Source organism: Bos mutus, chromosome 17 (assembly GCF_027580195.1).
Source record: "Bos mutus isolate GX-2022 chromosome 17, NWIPB_WYAK_1.1, whole genome shotgun sequence".
Classification (NCBI taxonomy): Eukaryota; Metazoa; Chordata; class Mammalia; order Artiodactyla; family Bovidae; genus Bos; species Bos mutus.
Window position 1 is genome coordinate 10,674,735 of NC_091633.1, and position 19,322 is coordinate 10,694,056.

At 41.0% G+C, this 19,322-nt stretch overlaps 1 protein-coding gene, 1 non-coding gene and 1 pseudogene across 7 annotated transcripts in view; all 3 read right to left on the reverse strand.

Moving 5' to 3' along the window:
- HECTD4 (HECT domain E3 ubiquitin protein ligase 4) overlaps positions 1-19,322 on the reverse strand; it is a 170,643-nt gene that overhangs the window by 83,728 nt on the left and 67,593 nt on the right. For all 6 annotated transcript variants that reach the window (XM_070386054.1, XM_070386057.1, XM_070386055.1 and 3 more), the window contains exons 8-9: positions 9,503-9,695; positions 5,963-6,121 (exon numbers count right to left, since the gene is read on the reverse strand). In XM_070386054.1, coding sequence (XP_070242155.1) covers positions 5,963-6,121; positions 9,503-9,695 — 352 coding nt within the window. The remainder of the gene's footprint in view (positions 1-5,962; positions 6,122-9,502; positions 9,696-19,322) is intronic.
- Positions 4-5,600, reverse strand: LOC138991476 (large ribosomal subunit protein eL36 pseudogene; annotated as a pseudogene).
- LOC138991520 (small nucleolar RNA SNORA79) lies at positions 220-367 on the reverse strand. The gene has a single exon (XR_011467500.1). It is a non-coding gene; the product is annotated as a small nucleolar RNA SNORA79 (small nucleolar RNA).

A 19,322-nucleotide genomic window follows, 5' to 3' on the forward strand; every position in this document is an offset into this window, starting at 1 on the left:
GGAAACAAACAGTTTAGTAAGCCTTGAGATGAATGATGGTGAGTTAAATTTTAGCCTCTTAATATAAAGACTTTCATCAAAATCACATCCTGTTTTGGTTGTCTATTGGTATAACAGTGAGGAGACAAAAGACACATGTTAAGATCACACACACAAAAAAAACCCTGTCATAAAGTCTCTTCCAATGTAGTGAATCATATTTTTTTCTTTTTTTTTCCCAACTGTTTGACTCCGCAAAATTCAGAAGGCACTAACGGACAGCCAACTCATCCCCATGGTGCCCAGAGTGAAGAGAAGTCAGCTTAGATGCACGATGGACTAAAATCCCACTACTCAGAGCTCCAAACGGTATGAGGAACAGCCATCAAAGTGAAGTATATTTTTGAAAGTGTTTTTAAAACAGCAACTTTTACATATGGGTTTTTTCAATATAGATTGTCAAAAGGGTAATTGCAAGAGGGGTTATGATCATTAACATCAAAAAGTAGCAATATTTACAAGAAATACTTTACATACATTTGGTGCTCAATAAAGGTCAGAGGGTGTTCAAACACAAGTCAGTTGCTATCCTTCCAAGCACTGGCTCTAAAATTTGGAGAGATTTTGGCCTTTTCCCTTAACAAAGGCGAGTGCAGTGATGACAAGCATGCACTTTAGGATTCTGAATTTGAATTATAGCTCTACCACTTCTGTGTGACCCTGGCAAATTTACTGAACCTCTCAGTTGCCCCACGTGTAAAGTGGAGATAATAAAAGTATCTACTTTATACAGTTATTGTGAAGATTAAGTGAGTTAAAAAATACGTCAAGGATCTACACCAGCACATATATGCTAGCTGCTAATTTTTCTCCTGAAAAGGTTTTATTGGGACAGAGAGGAGGGGGCTCAGTCCTTCTTGGATGCTGCTTTCCTCATGGTGGCCGGGACATTACTCAGCTTCTCTCTCTCCCTCTCGGCACGGATATATGTCCCCACCTTTTTTCTTGATGAACTTGAGGGCCTGCTTGTTCTTGGGAGACCATGGCATGCTGCTCCTCAGGGGCAAAGGTGCACACCTTCTGCATCATGTCTGGTGGGGCTGTTCTTGTTCTTGGTCATCTGGTGGCCCTTGCTGAGGCCCCTGGCTAGGGGGTAGCACAGAGCCATAGTCACTGCTCTTCAATGGCTGCTGTGGCAGATGGGCTAGCTCTATTACTGATGTTATTTTCTTCCCCACTTTTCAACAGAAAATCTGAGCAGTGTCTCAAATTTCTCGCTTTTAGTCGCATCACCCTAGTAATCCAGATTCTCATCACGACTGACTTGAGCTGTGATCTAAATGGCACTCTTTGTTTCTTTTCTATTTTCTATTGTTCTGTCCTGCACACCAACAAATGGTCTTCTCCAAATCTCTTTTTCATTGTGTTTCCCATGCATATGCCTTTCCCCATGTGGCCACTTACATGAATAACAGCCATTTTTCAGGACAAACTCAAAACTTCATGAAGTGTCTCCCTTCTACCCCACTTGACAATGACCCTTTCTGTCTCTGATTCTGCAGCATTTACATCTGCTCCCCACGGTTCAGGCAGAGAAAACAGCATCATGCTTCGTTTTCTAGCTGTTTCACACACCGACATCATTTCTCCTAACCAGACTATGAGCTCTTACTCCACTTACTGAGTAGCCTCCACAGTGACCACTGTGGAAGAGGGCACAGAAGGAATTTCAGCATTTATTCATTCGTTGGTCTAAAATAGAATCACTGAGTAAGCTATATCCTCACGAAAAAATGGCACCATGAAAACCTGTTTTAATCAAGTGGGGCTAATTTCAATTGAGTGGGGGAAAAAACCATGCCAAGGAAACTAAATAAAAAGGTTTAAGATGATTAATGGTCAATAAAAAGACAAATAACCCAATTTTAAAATGGACAAAGAATTTGAATAGATATTTCTCCAAAGAATATACAAAAAGTCAATGAGCACAAGAAAAGATGTTCAACATCATTAATTGCTGCTGCTGCTGCTGCTAAGTCGCTTCAGTCGTGTCTGACTCTGTGCGACCCCAGAGACGGCAGCACACCAGGCTCCCCAGTCCCTGGGATTCTCCAGGCAAGAACACTGGAGTGGGTTGCCATTTCCTTCTCCAATGCATGAAAGTGAAAAGTGAAAGTGAAGTCGCTCAGTCATGTCTGACTCTTTGCAACCCCATGGACTGCAGCCCACCAGGCTCCTCCATCCATGGGATTTTCCAGGCAAGAGTACTGGAGTGGGGTGCCATTGCCTTCTCCATCATTAACTGCTAGGGAAATGCAAATCAAAACCACAATGATATACTACTTCATATCCACTAGGATGGCTAGTAAAACAACAAGAACAACAAAAAGGGAAAATAACAAATGTTAGAGAGAATGTGGAAAAATTGGAACCATTGCTAATGAGCCTCTAAAATGGTACAGCCACGGGAAAACAGTTCAGCAGTCCCTCCAAAAGGTTAAACACAGAAGTACCACAGGACCTAGAATTTTCCTCTCACACATACACCCAAGAGAAATGACAACATGTCCACACAAAAACTTGTACATGAATGCTCATAGTAGCATTACTCAAAACAGCCAAAAAGCAGAAAGAATTCAAATGTCAATGCAGTATATCCATACAATCAAATATGATTTGGCCATAGAAAGAAATGAAGCAATGATTTGTGCTACAACATGGATGAAACTTGGGAACATTATGTTTCAGTTAAGAAAAAGCCAGTCACTAAGTCTGAGGAGGCCTTACTAATAGCTGTGAAAAGAAGAGAAGCAAAAAGCAAAGGAGAAAAGGAAAGATATCAACATCGGAATGCAGAGTTCCAAAGAATAGCAAGGAGAGAGAAGAAAGCCTCCCTCAGCAATCAGTGCAAAGAAATAGAGGAAAACAACAGAATGCAAAAGACCAGAGATCTCTTCAAGAAAATCAGAGATACCAAGGCAACATTTCATGTAAAGATGGGCTCAATAAAGGACAGAAATGGTATGGACCTGACAGAAGCAGAAGATATTAAGAAGAGGTGGCAAGAATACACAGAAGACCTGAACAAAAAAGATCTTCATGACCCAGATAATCACAATGGTGTGATCAATCACCTAGAGCCAGACATCCTGGAATGTGAAGTCAAGTGGGCCTTAGGAAGCATCACTACATACAAAGCTAGTGGAGGTGATGGAATTCCAGTTCAGCTATTTCAAATCCTAAAAGATGATGCTGTGAAAGTGCTGCACTCAATATGCCAGCAAATTTGGAAAACTCAGCAGTGGCCACAGGACTGGAAAAGGTCAGTTTTCATTCCAATCCCAAACAAAGGCAATGCCAAAGAATGCTCAAACTACCGCACAATTGCACTCATCTCACACGCTAGTAAAGTAATGCTCAAAATTCTCCAAGCCAGGCTTCAGCAATACATGAACTGTGAGCTTCCAGATGTTCAAGCTTTGTTTCAGAAAAGACAGAGGAACCAGAGATCAAATTCCCAATATCTGCTGGATCATCAAAAAAGCAACAGTCCAGAAAAACATCTATGTCTGCTTTATTGACTATGCCAAAGCCTTTGACTGTGTGGATCACAATAAACTGTGGAAAATTCTGCAAGAGATGGGAATACCAGACCACCTGACCTGCCTCTTGAGAAACCTGTATATAGGTCAGGAAGCAACAGTTAGAACTGGATATGGGACAACAGACTGTTTCCAAATAGGAAAAGGAGTACGTCAAGGCTGTATATTGTCACCATGCTTATTTAACTTATATGCAGAGTACATCATGAGAAACTGGGCTGGATGAAGCACAAGCTGGAATCAAGATTGCCAGGAGAAATATCAATAACCTCAGATATGCACATGACACCACCCTTATGGCAGAAAATGAAGAATTGAACTAAAGAGCCTCTTGATGAAAGTCAAAGAGGAGAGTAAAAAAGTTGGCTTAAAATTCAACATTCAGAAAACTAAGATCATGGCATCCGGTCCCATCACTTCATGGCAAATAGATGCGGAAACAGTGGCTGACTTTATTTTTTGGGGGCTCCCAAATCACTGCGGATGGTGATTGCAACCATGAAATTAAAAGATGCTTACTCCTTGGAAATAAAGTTATGACCCACCTAGATAGCATATTAAAAAGCAGAGACATTACTTTGCCAATAAAGGTCCGACTAGTCAAGGCTATGGTTTTTCCAGTAGTCATGTATGGATGTGAGAGTTGGACTATAAAGAAAGCTGAGCAATGAAGAATTGATGCTTTTGACCTGTGGTGTTGGAGAAGACTCTTCAGAGTCCCTTGGACTGCAAGGAGATCCAACCAGTCCATCCTAAAGGAGATCAGTCCTGGGTGTTCATTGGAAGGACTGATGTTGAAGCTGAAACTCCAATACTTTGGCCACCTCAGGCAAAGAGCTGACTCATTTGAAAAGACCCTGATGCTGGGAAAGGTTGAGGGCAAGAGGAGAAGGGGACGACAGAGGATGAGATGGTTGGATGGCATCACTGACTCAATGTTCATGAGTTTGGGTAGGCTCCAGGATTTGGTTATGGACAGGGGGGCCTGGCGTGCTGCAGTCCATAGGGTCGCAAAGAGTCAGACACGACTGAGCGACTGAACTGAACTGAAATGAAAAGCACATATACTTCGTAATTCCACATATATGGAAAGTCTAGAATAGATAAGTCCATAGTCAGAAAGCACACTGGTGGAGGCCACAGGCTGGGTGAGGGGGTGGGGAAAGGAGTGGCTGCTAATGGGTATGGGATTTCTTTTTGGAGTGATAGAAATGTTTTATAATTAGATAGTGGTGATGGTTGGACAATTCTAAATATATAAAACCACTGAATTGTATATTTTAAATGGGTAAATTTTATGGTATGTAAGTTATACTTTAATCATGATAGTACACCTCCCTCTTTTATAAAAATATGTGTACACTTAACACTAATGAATTTTTGCACATTATTTTGTATCATATACATTATTTGCTTAACATTTCAGAGACACATATGTGTCCTAAAATGGAGGCATTTCACAGACCTTTGCTTTCTACATTTTTTATTTTGTATTTGGGGTATAGCCAATTAACAATGTTGTGATAGTTTCAACTGAACAGCAAAGGGACTGAGCCATACGTATACACGTATCCATTTTCCCCCCAAACTCCCTTCCTGTCTGCTGCTGCTAAGTCACTTCAGTCGTATCCGACTCTGTGCGACCCCATAGACGGCAGCCCACCAGGCTCCCCCGTCCCTGGGATTCTCCAGGCAAGAACCCTGGAGTGGGTTGCCATTTCCTTCTCCAATGCGTGAAAGTGAAAAGTGAAAGTGAAGTCACTCAGTCGTGTCCGACCCTCAGCGACCCCATGGACTGCAGCCTTCCAGGCTCCTCCATGGGATTTTCCAGGCAAGGGTACTGGAGTGGGGTGCCATTGTCTTCTCCGCCCTTCCTGTCTAGGTTGTTACATAACACTGAGCCAACTTCCCTGTGCTATACAGTAGGACCTTGCTGGTTATCCATGTTAAACATAGCAGTGTGTACATGTCTATCCCAAACTCCCTAACTATCCCTTGCCCCCATCCTTCCCCCCAAGAACCATAAGTTCGTTCTCTCACAGACTTATTTTAATAGCTCTATGGTGGGTAGTGTTCTTGCTGTGTCATCAATAAATAAAGTGATGACAGATTATTTTATTTCCTAAGATCTTTCTGACCTCATTATTATTCTGAGTAATTCTACAGGACAATAGTTTTCAGAAGTATACTATTACATCATCTACAAAAATTCTATTTTTCATTCCTCCTAGCCTATGATGATACTGATAGGGTTTTTTGTTGCTATCAAAGAGCTTTTGCAAACATTTAAGAGAGTAAGTGCAAAATCACTATTAGGAAAAACCTTATATTTCAGAGTCGGAGACAAATTGGGAAAAGAGCCATAAATAAAGTTCACTTACTTTTTAAAGACGACAAACCACTTGTTCCACCAAAAAGAGAGCGGGTGGCAGAGCTGCCTGATCCCCCTGGAGGTGGGACCAGCATCACCAAGTATGTACCACAGGTATAAATGGGTGTCTTCCGAAGCATTTTTAGAGGAAGTCCACAGCTAGTATTTGCTGGTAAAAGGAATGAAAATGGTGAGTAACAACAGTTGACACACAGATTAACCTGATTACCAAACCAGAGTATGACAAGGGGGCCCCAAATTCTAGCAAGGATATACTAAGATTCAGAAAATAGAGCAAAAAATAATAAGCTAAGGCAAAAATAATGATCTTCTAGCTCCACAGCCTGGCCCCAAGCCCCCTGGTTCTATGATCTGAACATTTCTCAAAGGTGTTCCCAGTACTCAATATGCCCTTATGGCTCTAAAAAATCTTTCAAAGGAATGAATCCTCACATGGACTAAATCTCAAAATAAAAGAAGAATCCTACTGTTTATATTTCCCCCTAGGAAACTGTCCTCCAGTAGAGATCTTTTCATTTTATATAGAACAAATTCTTAATAGGCTTGTGATATTTCATTCATTATAAACAGCTTTAAACATGGAATCAGCCAGAAATTTCAACCCATAACCAGTTAATAAAAGCTTTCACAGTATCTATCACAAAATAATTTTATGCCTGCAGGATTTATAACCGATGATGCATTTTATTTCTTTTTTTTTTTAGGATCAGTGACATAAACTATCATTAAGAAAATAATTATTGTTTATAATTAAAAGGTATAAAATGTACTTTAATTTCCCTTACTCACTGGCAGATATGAAAACGTAGGGTGAACTGAAGTATTAGTCTAGTGAGGATTGATGACAGCAGCAGAAAGTCAATCAGAGTGTTTTACCTAGGAAGCTGTCAGGGTATAAAATATAACTGCCTACATAGATATAAAATTATCTTTAGATGGTTTAGATTAGAAAAGTGAGACAAGCGAAATCTAATCTGTCATTGCTTTGAATGCTTGTGGTTCTAAATTCCATTTTTTAAAACTTCAAGCCTCCAATAAATATATTCTTCATTTAGGACATAAATCCAGTAGCATAAATTTCCATAAGTAAGAAACCCTAAAAAGCTAGCAACTTTGTGAGCATAACATTTTCACTGAGATTTTTTTTAATAGACATATCTTATTAACATAGTAAGAGGTATTAGTTTACCACAGAATAAAAAATCCTAGACCTTCTGAATGTTGAATAATTGTCAAAAATTCACTTAGCCTATTACTGATGAATTTTTATGTAACATCATGTTTAAATAAATACATCAAGAATGTGCATAAAAGTACAATGATTGAGATCACATATTTAGAATACAAGTAATAGTTTCAGAGGAACTAAATATACCTCGCCTACTGAGTCCTCTTTTTGATATCACTCATATTTTCTTAGGTAACAAACATTCCTTTAGCATTTCTATTGTGCAGGTAGGATTCAATTTTCTTCCAAGGGACAAACCCAGATCAAGCCTTCAGCTTATCAAGAAAACATTTATTTAGGTAATAAGGACTGCTCTCTACAAAGTATTGCCTATAACTCAAATTATCCACAGACCCAAGTTATAATAACTATTAGTAAATTTCTAACTTGTATTTGATATAATAGAGATCTGTAGAAGTAAAATATTATCCTTAAATTCTAATATGGACTAATAAATATTTAAAATTTTATAGTCTCACAAAGAATTAATCACAAATATTTTTTCTGAACATTTCAATATATAAAAGGATGAAAACATAAAATTGCATTAAATTCACTAAACATATATTTATTCAGATCATTTTTCTCTACATGGCATCTTTTTCTAGCCTTATCTTTTACTACAGGTCATGATTTGTTATAAATTCATGTAGTTGATATGTAATATGAAAACTCTCCAAGAATAATGGTTCTTGACTTTTGGGGGTGGTCATAAGTGACCGTGAAACTCTGATGAAAATTATGATGATACACATACTATGTTATTTAAAACTTTGGGAAAGGATGCTTATGAAACACTGAATTTTTACCCTAGTTAAGGATTCCTGCTTTAAAAGTACAGAACAGTGTGTTTAGAAGGCTACCTTTTACTGAGAAAAGAAGAACAATAAAAATACATAAATTTATCTTTACATTAATTTCTCTTTGCATAAAAAAAAAAACCAAACAACTCTGCCAGGATAAATAGAAACTAATAAATAGAGCTACCTATAGGGGGCAGGGTGGGGCAAATAACAGAATACACCAGGATACTGGAGTAAGATTTTTCTGCATGTACCATTTATATTGTTTTCACTTTCAAACTCTGTAAACACATTATCTATTTCAAAATATTACAGTGCAAACACTAAATGCCAAAGTCCAGAAAAATCAGTCTCTGTTGTAGAGGGTTTGCCTTTTATTTGCTTGGTCGAGAATATGTTTAGTGAAAGTGGAAGTGTTAGTTGCTCAGTCCTGCCTGACTCTTTGCAACCCCATGGATTATAGCCTGACAGGCTCCTCTGTCCATGGAACTCTCCAGGCAAGAAAACTGGAGTGGGCAGCCATTCTCTTCTCCAGGGTATCTTCTTGACCTGGGAATGAACCCAGGTCTCCTGCACTGCAAGCAGATTCTTTACCCATCCCAGCCATCATGGAAGCCCATATTTAGTGAAGATGATGTTAAATGTGAATTTTTTACATTCATGAAGCATATACTAAACATGAAAATAATTTATACTAACAGTAATGACAAAGTATTTACAATTAAGGAGAGAGCTGTGTTGAATTCTTACAGATTCTTGCTAATTCATGTTCACAGCCAACAGTATGTGTTAGCTTGGAATAAAAAAAAAAAGAACAATGACTGGAAGGACACAAAAAGGTGAACTATGTAAAGCAAACTGCTTTGTAAGTCTGTAAGAGCTCAATAACAAGTACTGCCTGAATTCCACAGGTAGCATGCACTAACCACAAGCTGAATCCATCAAGCCATGAAAAGGCATGGAGGAACTGTAAAGGCATATATTATTAAGTGAAAGAAGCCTATATGAAAAGGCTATATTCTGTATAAATCTGATTATATGATATTCTGTAAAAGGCAAAACTATGAAGACAATAAAAGATCAGTGGTGGCCAGGGTTTTTGGGGTGGGGAAGGATGAATAGGTAGAGTGCAAAGGACTTTTAAGGCTATACAGCTACTCTATGTGATACAATAATGATGCACACAGGTCATTATGCATTTTTCCAAACCCATGGAATGTACACCACCACCAAGAGTGAACCCTAAGGTGAACTGTGGACTCTGGGTGATTATTATGTGTCTTGGTGGGTTCATTGATTGTGACAAGTGCACCACGCTGGTGGGGGATGCTGATAATAAGGGGGGCTGTGCACATGTAGGGGTGGGAGGTATACAAAAAATCTGTACCTTCAATTTTGCTGCAAACCTAAAACTGCTCTAAGATAATACTCTCAAAACATGCATAGAGCTGAATGAAGCTGTACAAGGTAAACATGAGATAAGCGAAGGGCAGCCGACCTGCTTGGTCCTCTTTCAGGGTGTTGGAGATGGTGGAGCCGGTGAGGGCAGCCAGTGTTGCGGACGGCGAGGCTCGGTAACGGGACAGTCTGCTCAGGAGCATCTCATTAATGCTTTTTGCAGACTCGCCCTCTTTTCTCATTAGAATTGTGCGTTCCTGAAGCGGGTTGGCTACGAATACACCATTTTCCACCTAATATTTAAAGAAAAAGAAGGTCTTAAATGGAATCTGTTTCCATTCAGTGAGCAAACTTCTCCTTCAGAAGTGTATTATTGTCACCTGGTTACTCAAAAGCATTTCCCAAAATTGTACCTGAGTAGGTGTACACCTCAAAACCTAATTGCTCTACAGAAGCTGAGAACAAAAGGGAAGCTATGAGATGTTTGAGAGCTTTCATTTTTAATAGTCCAGATTCTTAAAAGTAATGAGCCAAGTTTAATAGGTTCTACGAGGGTTGTTGATGAAAATTCCTCATACTGAATTCCACAGGCAGCTCTCACTAATTACAAGCTTCTGACAGGTACAAGTAAGATGAGAGGAAAACAAATCAATCAGGTCTTGATTTACTATTAAGTACAGCCATGAGGATTATATCTTCTTGAAATATAATTAGTGGCTAAAATCCAAACTCTGTAATAACAGCAGTCAACATTAGCCCCAGCTGCTCGGGGATTGGCAGAGCAACAGTAGAGAAAGGCAGACTCTGTCTGCTAAAAATATATTCCAGCTTCAACTGGATCCTTGCTGGTACTTGGCAGTTCTTCCTTCATCGTTTGATTATAACCCAGCAAAAGCTCTGGGGCGGTGATTCCAAAGTTCTTCCACCAAATTTTGAGTATGGCTTTAAGCAGACCACCTGCCTTTTATTATTACTGAAAAGATCCAGACCACTTACTATAAGCTGCTCCCACTTGTCTCTCTTCCCACTCAAGAATCTTGGTGTTCAGCCTCATTTATTCTTTTCCTCTTAATTCAGAGGAAGAAGCATTTCCGCCTCCTCTCTAACTGCCCCCTCAATTATCTCCCATCTGCCCCCTTCACCCTCACAGTCTCCCTCTCTGATGTCCTTCTTTTTGGTTTCAAATATTCACAGGTCTCCGAGATCTTAAAGAAAACATTGGCGGCCCATTGCAATACCATCCCTCTTCTCAACTTCCATTCACTGTCAGATGTCTCAGATATACCTAAAGCAGTCTCTTCATCCACTGCCCGCTCCAGACCAGACTTCTGGGTCTGGCTGGAGTCTCAGAAACTGGTGCCATGAGTGAAGAGAGGCAGAAATAGAGATAAGAAAGAACAGGAGTGCAAAGTAGACAGGCTTCCAGAAGCAAACAAAAAGCAGTGAAGGAGTCCAAAGTGAAAAGTTGGTAACAGAGAAGAGGCTAGAGAAAGCAAACTGAGGAGCACAGCCAGGCAAGGTTCCCAGAGGTGGATGGATCTGGTGGGGGAGGCTTTTACGAGACATTCACGAAAGATAAGCAAAAGGTTTCTTAGAGTTTGAAAATGCTGTTTCTATTTCCTCACCTCTGCCTCTTAACGCTTTACAGCTACTTAACTCAGTTCCCTCTAACAAGTGAACATTCTTGATGGTCAAGAGGAACCTAAAACCAAAATCATCAAGCTTTTCCTTGTCTTCTGTGTAGGCTGTGCCATGGTTGCCAGAAACCTTGGCGTTGTCCTGCCTCAGTCTCAGCGGTAGAATACAATCCTGGTTTGTTTCTTTTCAACATGAACATGTACCTATGTGTAAGGGACTCTTCTAATGAGCAAAGTCAACAGTTCCTGCCCTCTGTGTGTTCCTCTTATCTGCTGGTTCCCATCTCCACTTACTTAAATGGGAGTCTGCTTAGGATTAGACCCCACCTCTGGTTCACACCATTCAGGTATGACCTAAATCAAATCCCTTATGATTATACAGTGGAAGTGAGAAATAGATTTAAGGGACTAGATCTGATAGATAGAGTGCCTGATGAACTATGACACTGTACAGGAGACAGGGATCAAGATCATCTCCATGGAAAAGAAATGCAAAAAAGCAAAATGGCTGTCTGAGGAGGCTTTACAAATAGCTGTGAAAAGAAGAGAAGTGAAAAGCAAGGGAGAAAAGGAAAGATATAAACAGCTGAATGCAGAGTTCCAAAGAATAGCAAGAAGAGATAAGAAAGCCTTCCTCAGAGATCAATGCAAAGAAATACAGGAAAACAATAGAATGGGAAAGACTAGAGGTCTCTTCAAGAAAATTAGAGGTACCAAGGGAACATTTCATGCAAAGATGGGCTCGATAAAGGACAGAAATGGTATGGATCTAACAGAAGCAGAAGATATTAAGAAGAGGTGGCAAGAATACACAGAAGAACTGTACAAAAAAGATCTTCACGACCCAGATAATCACGATGGTGTGATCACTGACCTAGAGCCAGACATCCTGGAATGTGAAGTCAAGTGGGCCTTAGGAAGCATCACTACGAACAAAGCTAGTGGAGGTGATGGAATTCCAGTTGAGCTATTTCAAATCCTAAAAGATGATGCTGTGAAAGTGCTGCACTCAATATGCCAGCAAATTTGGAAAACTCAGCAGTGGCCACAGGACTGGAAAAGGTCCGTCTTCATTCCAATCCCAAACAAAGGCAATGTCAAAGAATGCTCAAACTACCACACAATTGCACTCATCTCACACACTAGTAAAGTAATGCTCAAAATTCTCCAAGCCAGGCTTCAGCAATACGTGAACTGTGAACTTCCGGATGTTCAAACTGGTTTCAGAAAAGGCAGAGGAACCAGACATCAAATTGCCAACATCTGCTGGATTATCGAAAAAGCAAGAGAGTTCCAGAAAAACATCTATTTCTGCTTTACTGACTACGCCAAAGCCTTTGACTGTGTGGATCACAATAAACTGCGGAAAATTCTGAAAGAGATGGGAATACCAGACCACCTGACCTGCCTCTTGAGAAACCTGTATACAGGTCAGGAAGCAACAGTTCGAACTGGTCATGGAACAACAGACTGGTTCCAAATAGGAAGAGGAGTACGTCAAGGCTGTATATTGTCACCATGCTTATTTAACTTATATGCAGAATACATCATGAGAAACACTGGGCTGGAAGAAACATAAGCTGGAATCAAGATTGCTGGGAGAAATATCAATAACCTCAGATATGCAGATGACGCCACCCTTATGGCAGAAAGTGAAGAGGAACTAAAAAGCCTCTTGATGAAAGTGAAAGAGGAGAGTGAAAAAGTTGGCTTAAAGCTCAACATTCAGAAAACGAAGATCATGGCATCCAGTCCCATCACTTCATGGCAAATAGATGGGGAAACAGTGGAAACAGTTTCAGACATTATTTTTTTGGGCTCCAAAATCACTGCAGATGGTGACTGCAGCCATGAAACTAAAAGATGCTTACTCCTTGGAAGGAAAGTTATGACCAACCTAGATAGCATATTAAAAAGCAGAGACATTACTTTGCCAACAAAGGTCCGACTAGTCAAGGCTATGGTTTTTCCAGGGGTCATGTACGGATGTGAGAGTTGGAATGTGAAGAAAGCTGAGAGCCGAAGAATTGATGCTTTTGAACTGTGGTGTTGAAGACTCTTTGAGAGTCCCTTGGACTGCAAGGAGATCCAACCAGTCCATTCTGAAGGAGATCGGCCCTGGGATTTCTTTGGAAGGAATGATGCTAAAGCTGAAACTCCAGTACTTTGGCCAGCTCATGCGAAGAGTTGACTCATTGGAAAAGACCGTGATGCTGGGAGGGATTGGGGGCAGGAGGAGAAGGGGACGACAGAGGATGAGATGGCTGGATGGCATCACTGACTTGATGGACGTGAGTCTGAGTGAACTCCGGGAGTTGGTGATGGATAGGGAGGCCTGGCGTGCTGCAATTCATGGGGTCGCAAAGAGTCGGACACGACTAAGCGACTGAACTGAACTGAACTGGTTCTAAAACCTTTGCTGGAACACCCTGTCCCTAGATCCTCCTGTGTGTGCCTGGCTCTTTCCCATCATTTAGGTGTTACATAGAATGTCACCTCCTCAAAGAGGCTTTCCATGATTACCAAAGAAGAATCCCCTCCACCCTCTCCTACTCACCCCACACAAGCCAGAGCACAACATCCAGTCATGTTATCTGCACAGCACTTACCATTCTCTGAAATGATCTTACTCATTAATTCATTTATTATTTGACTTTCTACCTCCACCCCACCTCAGCTGAATGCCGGCTCCCCAAGAGCCAGGATCCTGCCTGCCTTGTTCACTGTCTCATTTCCAGCACTCACAAAGCACATGGTAAATACTTGAAGCTCTGCTGAATAAACAGATCTGTGTCCTTACTCAAGAGGAGGGCATGCAAACCACTCCAGTATTCTTGCCTGGAGAATCCCATGGACAGAGGAGCCTGGCGGGCTACATCCATGCGGTCACAAAGAGTCGGACACGACTGAAGCGACAGCATGCATACACGTCCTGACCCAAATCCAATCCTACCTCTCCATGGCAACTCCTACATTGCTATATACAGACCCATCCTTGCTACTGGGATTGAGCACAACTTTTCTAACTGCCTCCCACTCCCCAGCACTTCAGCTAGAATAGCCTATGTCGCCTAAAATTGAACACATCCACGTCTTCCCACAGTGTGTTACCCCCATCCTTCAGCTAGATTCACGTTTACCGAGTGTAGCTCTATTTATGTTGCACAACTCTAAATATGACCCTTCAAAGGCATCCAGATTAAAAAATCAATCACTTGGCATTCAAAAGCACTGCCCAATCTGGCTCCATAAGAAAAACAATGACTAAATTAAGAAAAAAAAAGTCATGCTATTGTGTTTAAGTATTTTGAAAATATTGAAAAGAAAACCTGATAAAGCACCCGTGAGAAGCAAAGAGGACTCAGCTTTGGTGCCCAAGTAGTAAATCTGGGAACCTCTATACTTAGCAAAGCATTTCTTTGGGATGAAAAAGCTACTAGCGATTTTGAAAGGAGCGGGAAGAGCCTGGGAGGAGTGAGAAGCAGCACACAGCTAGTGATGACGAGAAGCTTCCCTCTGGCTCCCTTCCTGGCCCAAGCCACGACCTCAAGTCCAGTGACCATCCAGCCTCTCAACTTGGTCTCCCTACTTTGACCCCATATGTTTTACTACATTAGCCAAAGATTCATTTACAGATGAAAATAAAATCATGTCTTTCCCTGTCTGAAGCCCTGCATCAGCTTCCCAATAAATTTAAAACAAAACTCAAATGGCTGGTAAGGCCCATGGGGTCCAACATCCACTGACCTCCCTACTTCGGTCCCCGCTTCTCCCCACACTTTCCGGGCGCTGCCTTCTGTCCCTCCTCTAAAACGCCTGCATGCTAGGCCTGTACTTGCTGATCCCTCTTTCTGGACTGGACTAGTTCTGGTTTGCCTGAGACTGTCCTGGTTTTAGCACCAACGGTCCATGTCCTAAGAAATGTCTCAGGTCCTGGCAAACGGGGAGGGTTGGTTGCCTTCTTTGGCAGGATAGATGATTGCTTCTCATCACTCTCATTTCAGCTTAAATGTCCTTCCTCAGAATGGCCCTCTCTGCCAGGCAAACCAGAGTGGCTCGCCACCTCTACCCCCTCACTCTCTATCACATTACCCTGTTTTATTTTCTCCCCAGCATTTGTCAGTAGCTGAAATTATTTTGTCCTTGTATTTCCTTTCTTACTAATTCCCCATACTCTGATGTAAGCTCCTTGAAAACAAAGGCTTTTACCCTGCTACCCAGACAAGGCACTGGATTAACACTGAATGAATGAAGGTCATCTCAGCTATCCGAATCATAATTTAAAGGAAATCATAAACCGATGGAGTTGAAGGGGGAGAGGCACCTAGTGCATCCCTTATTATACTGACCATATAGTTAAGAACAGACCTAAAAAAGAGACAAAACATCAGTAAAATTGTCACTGAATCTATCTGAAGAACAGCAGCTTACAGAAAGCACATGGGGACAGGAAGAAGTCTCAGAGCAAAACAGAACTGAAGATGTAAAACACGTGCCCTGAAAAGGTAAAAGAGAGTCACAGAAGATTCTCAAGCAAGGATGTGTCCAGTGCACAGGTAATGAAATCAGGCAGAGAGAGTCCATGCCTTGGTTATTCTATAATCTTAAAGGAAAAGGTTAAAATTAAGAATAAGGTATTTCCTGCTGATCACCATGTTGGTACTGCCACAGCTGAATTCTGCACCAAAGCAAAACGGATAAGGAGGGACAGGATTATATTTTACATAAAATAATTTATAAGGAATGGTAAGAAGGGTCTTTTTGATAAGATGATACGTGAGCAGAGACCTAAAAAGAGAGAACGAGCTGTCTGTTTATCTGCAGATGACACTGCACAAGGCCCGGAAGGGAGAAACACGTTCAGTGCCCGTGTGTCAGCCAGGAGCTCAGGTGGGGCTGGAGTGGAGTGACAGAAGCCCCAGATCACACAGGACTTTTACGGAGGTGAAGGGGGTTGGGAGACACTTTGAAGGTAAAGCAGGCAATATATGCTGACTAGGCAAGGAATTGGGGAAGGGAAAAAAGAGGAAGAGAGAGGGACAGCTCCGAAGGTCTCTGGCCAGCACCAGAAGGACACAGATGTCATGAAGTGAAATGGGAGAGCCTGAGGCAGAAGGAGATCTGGGGTAAAATCAGGAGTTTGGTAGAGGGCATATTTAGCTTGAGGGAACTATCAGACTTCCAACTGGAAAAGTCTCATATCCTGAGCGTATACAAACACCCACACACATCAATATGCATGCAGAGCCTCAGGGACAGGTTTTGGCTGAGAAGCAAAACTAAGCATCATCTGTACAGAGAGGTGTTTAAAGCTATAAGACAGGATGAGATCAACAAGGGAGTACGAGCAGACAGAGTAGACAGAAGTGGTCCTAGAAATAGGTCCTGGTGCCCTTGACTGTTGAGAGATTAGGAAGACAGGAGATAGGAAACACCAGTGACGAGAGAAGCCCTAAGAGTGTCCCAAAGTCCATATGAAAACAGTTTCAAGAATGGGGGAGTGAGATCACATTAAATACTGCTAGAAGGTCAAGTAAAAAGAAAAGAGGGGTGCCCTTGAATTTACTATTGTGGAAGTCCCTGGGGAACATGGGAAGAGCTGCTATGGTGGCATGGTGAGACTGCAGCAGGTTCAAGAGCGAACAGAAGGAAAGTAAAACAGTAAGAATAAACTCTTTTAAGCACATTGCTGTAAAGAGGAACCAAAGATAGGGGAGTAGAGGAGAATGAGGGTCAAGGGAGTTTGTTCTGCTTTTTCAAGACTGAATAGCCTCTCCTGTATTTATATGCTGTGGTGAATGGTCCACTGAGAGAGGAAAGTTAGTATCATAGGAAAAGGCCAATTCCACAGAATCCATACCTGCCCACCACAATTTTATCACACAGTAGGTAGTGACTGATTACACACAGTGCACTGAACCAAGCTTTCTATACTACAATATAACCTGGAAATTAATTTACTTCAGTCTACACAGATCTGCCCACTGCTTTTTAATGGCTACACAGTGTTCCTTTCTGTGATAGTATCATAAGCAGAAAGCCAGGTATGTATCTTTGTTTAGCTTCCCAAGTCAGTATTTTAGAAGTTGCTAAATTAATGGCAGGTGATGCTTAAAATTTTCTTATCTTATGATGAAAAATTTCAAATATAGGTAAAAATTGTGAATAGTATAATGAACTTTCATATATTCATCATTCAATTTCAACTATTATCCAGATATAGCCAAATCTGTTTAACCCACCTATCTCTTTTTTACTCCATTTTAAAGCATGTCCCAGACATCATGAAATTTCACTTCTGAATATTTCACTGCTGCTGCTGCTGCTGCCAAGTCGCTTCAGTCGTGTCCGACTCTGTGCGACCCCATAGATGGCAGCCCACCAGGCTCCCCCATCCCTGGGATTCTCCAGGCAAGAACACTGGAGTGGGTTGCCATTTCCTTCTCCAATGCATGAAAGTGAAGAGTGAAAGTGAAGTTGCTCAGTCGTGTCCAACTCTTAGTGACCCCATGGACTGCAGCCCACCAGGCTCCTCCATCCATGGGATTTTCCAGGCAAGAGTACTGGAGTGGGGTGCCATTGCCTTCTCCGCACTACTCATCTCTAAAAATATGGACATTTTCTTACATAATCACAATGCCATTATCATAACTTTAAAAATAAGAATATACTCCTTGGTTTCCTCTAATACTTATTTTACATTCAAATTCCAAATTGTCTCCAAATTTTCTTTTCTATAAATGGTCCATTGGATTCAGACTCCAAAAGTGACTCAAAGGTTTCTGTTTTAATCTATAGCAGGCCCTTGAGCATCTCCCCAACTTTTTATTTCATGCCACAGGCAAAGGCTTGTAGTTGTTCTATTTCCTCCAGGGCAGGTATGAGCTTTTGATCCTATATGTCTAAAAATATCTTTATGTTGTTTTTATGATTGATTGATATTTTGGCTGACTACCTGACTTCTGGGTTAGATATTGATTTCCCCCAGATTTTTTGAAGTACTGCCCCATTTTTACATCTAGTAACGAGACTGAACAGCCTGATGTTCTTCTTATACCTCATTATTTATACATGATTTTATTTTACCTCCAGAAGCTTTAGAATCCTCTTTGCTCCTGATAATCTGAAATGTCAAGATGAGGTGCCAGTGTGGACATTTTTCATTCACTGTGCCAAAGACCTTTTAATCTGGACATCAGTGTCCTTTAGTTTGACATTTTTCTTCTATTATTTCTTTGATAATATCTTATTTTCTGTTCTCTTTTGGGAACTACTGTTACTAAGTATCCAGAAGGATTATTCCTTTATGTCTTTTATCTTTTCATATTCTGAGAGTCCTTTTTCCATGACATCCTGCTCTGTTTTATGAACGCAGTATCTTCTCATATGTCTCACAGAGTAGTAAGTGCTAATGAGGTCTTTATCTTACTCTATTAGCTGTTTTTCTGATTTCTTTTTCTTATTTTTAGTTTCCAATCTAGAGACTTTCCTAGTTTGTCTAGAGTTTCTCAATGGTCTGCTTTAAAATTTTTTAAAGAACTTTATTAGTGTCATTTTAAAATGTACACAAAAGAAGAAAGAGTAGTATAATGAGCTCCCCGTGTGCCCAGCTCCTGGCTTCAATAATTATCACTACCTTGCCAAACTTTTAAATCTACTCCTCTCCCCTCCACACACACAGCTCTCCAAAGTCCTGGCTTTTACTTGTTTGGGGTGTTTCTTGTGTCTGCTCTTTTTTTTAAACAGTTCATCACTAGAAAGGAATGCTATGCACATGGTTGGGGAGGCTTGCTTATTAGAAGACATCACTGTGGGTGATTCACTGGGGCAGCAAGTCTTTAACTTATATGAACCCAAATGTCAGTACACTGGGGTCTTTTCTCCAGGGTCATTTGTTTTTTCAGACAAACATCAAGACTTTTGCCTGGGCGGCTGGCATCTGAGCACAAATGTTGTGTGTACCAGGAAAGGAGACGACAGTTCCTTTAACAAACTTGCAGTCTATACCCCCGTCTCACAATGGTTCTGTACCATACCTGATGCCACCAATCCTTAAGGCTCTCTAAGGCTGGATGTTGGTGAATCATCTCACTTCCTCTTGGGAATTCCCCTGAATGTATACTTTTAGTTTTGGCTTTCCCCATACTAAAGGACAAGAAGAGACACTATTATCTATCTCCCTCTCCTAAGGTCAAGGGATAAGAGATACTACTTAGAGCTGAGGAACAAGTAATAAAGGTTTAACTATAAGTTACAAAGATATCCTCCTCCAAAGAGGAATTA